General features: G+C 56.9%; 1 protein-coding gene across 1 annotated transcript in view; it reads left to right on the top strand.

Annotated features, from left to right (window-relative positions):
- Positions 1 to 408: 408 nt before the first annotated feature.
- PPP1R13L (protein phosphatase 1, regulatory subunit 13 like) overlaps positions 409 to 1,911 on the top strand; it is a 25,817-nt gene continuing 24,314 nt past the window's right edge. Inside the window, exons 1-3 of the mRNA XM_011975143.1 lie at positions 409 to 615; positions 730 to 872; positions 1,696 to 1,906. Of these exons, the coding sequence (XP_011830533.1) occupies positions 534 to 615; positions 730 to 872; positions 1,696 to 1,906 (436 nt within the window). The 5' untranslated portion in view covers positions 409 to 533. The remainder of the gene's footprint in view (positions 616 to 729; positions 873 to 1,695; positions 1,907 to 1,911) is intronic.

Genomic DNA, 1,911 nt, shown 5'->3' with positions numbered 1-1,911 from the left:
ATTCAGTAATTCATAGTTATTTCATCCTGTTTACCAGCACATTGTAGGTGATCAATAGATAATTGTTCAAGGAGTGATTCAGGTCTTCTTAGGACTGAGATAAAGAGATGGACACGGCCGGGCGCGGTGACTCACGCCTGTAATCTCAGAACTACAAAAATTAGCCGGACGTAATGGCATGCGCTTATAGTCCCAGCTAGGCAGGAGAATCGCTTGAACCCGGGAGGTGGAGTTTGCAGTGAGCCGAGATCGCGTCATTGCACTCCAGCCTGGGCGACAGAGCAAGACTCCGTCTTAAAAAAAAAAGACAGAAAGTGAATTATCCGGAGCCTTTAGACTGGGTTTGGACTTCTCCGTGGCGCATGGACTTGGCTTTGGAGGAGTTGGCATTTCCCAGCTGGGGAGGTGAAAGGGTAAAGGGCTTCCGGGGGAAGGAACTGAGTTAAGGCGTTGTCCCGCTCCTGACGGCCCCTGGCTCCCTAAGGGCGGAGTCTAGAGGGGCGGGGTCTTAGCCGGCTCCCTCCCTCCCCACCATGCAGGCGCCCGCTCCGGCCGGCACCATGGACAGCGAGGCATTCCAGAGCGCGCGGGACTTTCTGGACACGGACTTCCAGTGTGAGCTGGAGTGGGAGGGGGGCTGGCGGGGCGGGGTCCTCGGCAGCGGGCGGGGGGTGCTGAGGCCAGCCCCTGCCAGGAGGCCTGGTCCTTACCTCCACTCCGCCTCCCCAGCGCTGGCCATGAAACACATGGATCTGAAGCAGATGGAGCTGGACACGGCAGCGGCCAAGGTGGATGAACTGACCAAGCAGCTGGAGTCGCTGTGGTCAGACTCTCCTGCGCCTCCTGGCCCGCAGGCCGGACCCCCTTCTAGGGTAAGCCTGGTTCCCGCCTTGACCTCCAAAGCCAGCTTCTCTCCAGACCCCAGACCAGAGGCCTGGATTTCAGGCAAGATTGCCCCATATAGTTATGCAGGTTGTGGGCTCTTCAAGGGAACTTGAAAAAAGGGGACCAGGCCAGGCGCTATGGCTCAGGCCTGGAATCCCAACACTTTGAAAGGCCGAAGCGAGAGAATTGCTTGAGCCTAAGAGTTCGAGACCAGCCTCTACAAATAATTTTTTAAAAATCTGGCCGGGCACGGTGGCTCACGCCTGTAATCTCAGCATTTTGGGAGGCAGGCGGATCACTTGAGGTCAGGAGTTCAAGACCAACCTGGCTAACATGGCGAAACCCTGTTTCTACTAAAAATACAAAAGTTAGCCTGGTGTGGTGATGCATGCCTGTAATCCCAGCTACTCAAGAGGCTGAGGTGGGAGGATCACACTAAGTCAGGGAGGTCGTGGCTGCAGTGAGCCAAGGAAAGAAGAGAGAGAGAGAGAGAAAGAAAAGAAAAGAAAAGAAAAGAAAAGAAAAGAAAAGAAAAGAAAAGAAAGAGGGGACCAGTGGAGGTGGACATGTAACGGGACCATCGGAAGGAGACGTTTACCTAAGCGGCATAAAGGCGACATAGCGTAATGGGCTAGCCACGGCTGTCTCCCTACCACTCCTCACCTGGGCTCTCTGTGCCTGAATTTCCATCGTCGGTCGGCCTCCTCTGGGTTGACCTCCAGTGATCTCTCTTGACACCCCCTCACACACACCAACCCTTCCACTAATGTCTTCTTTGATCCATCCCTCAATGTTCTGGCCTCCCCACAGCCGCCCCGGTACAGCTCCAGCTCGATCCCTGAGCCCTTCGGCAGCCGAGGGTCCCCCCGGAAGGCGGCCACCGACGGCGCAGACACCCCATTCGGACGATCAGAGAGTGCCCCAACCCTACACCCCTACAGCCCGCTGTCCCCCAAAGGCCGGCCGTCGTCACCACGCACCCCGCTCTACCTGCAGCCGGACGCCTACGGCAGCTTGGACCGCGCG

Source organism: Mandrillus leucophaeus, unplaced genomic scaffold (assembly GCF_000951045.1).
Source record: "Mandrillus leucophaeus isolate KB7577 unplaced genomic scaffold, Mleu.le_1.0 Scaffold151, whole genome shotgun sequence".
NCBI lineage: Eukaryota > Metazoa > Chordata > Mammalia > Primates > Cercopithecidae > Mandrillus > Mandrillus leucophaeus.
This window is presented reverse-complemented; position numbering and strand designations above follow the sequence as displayed.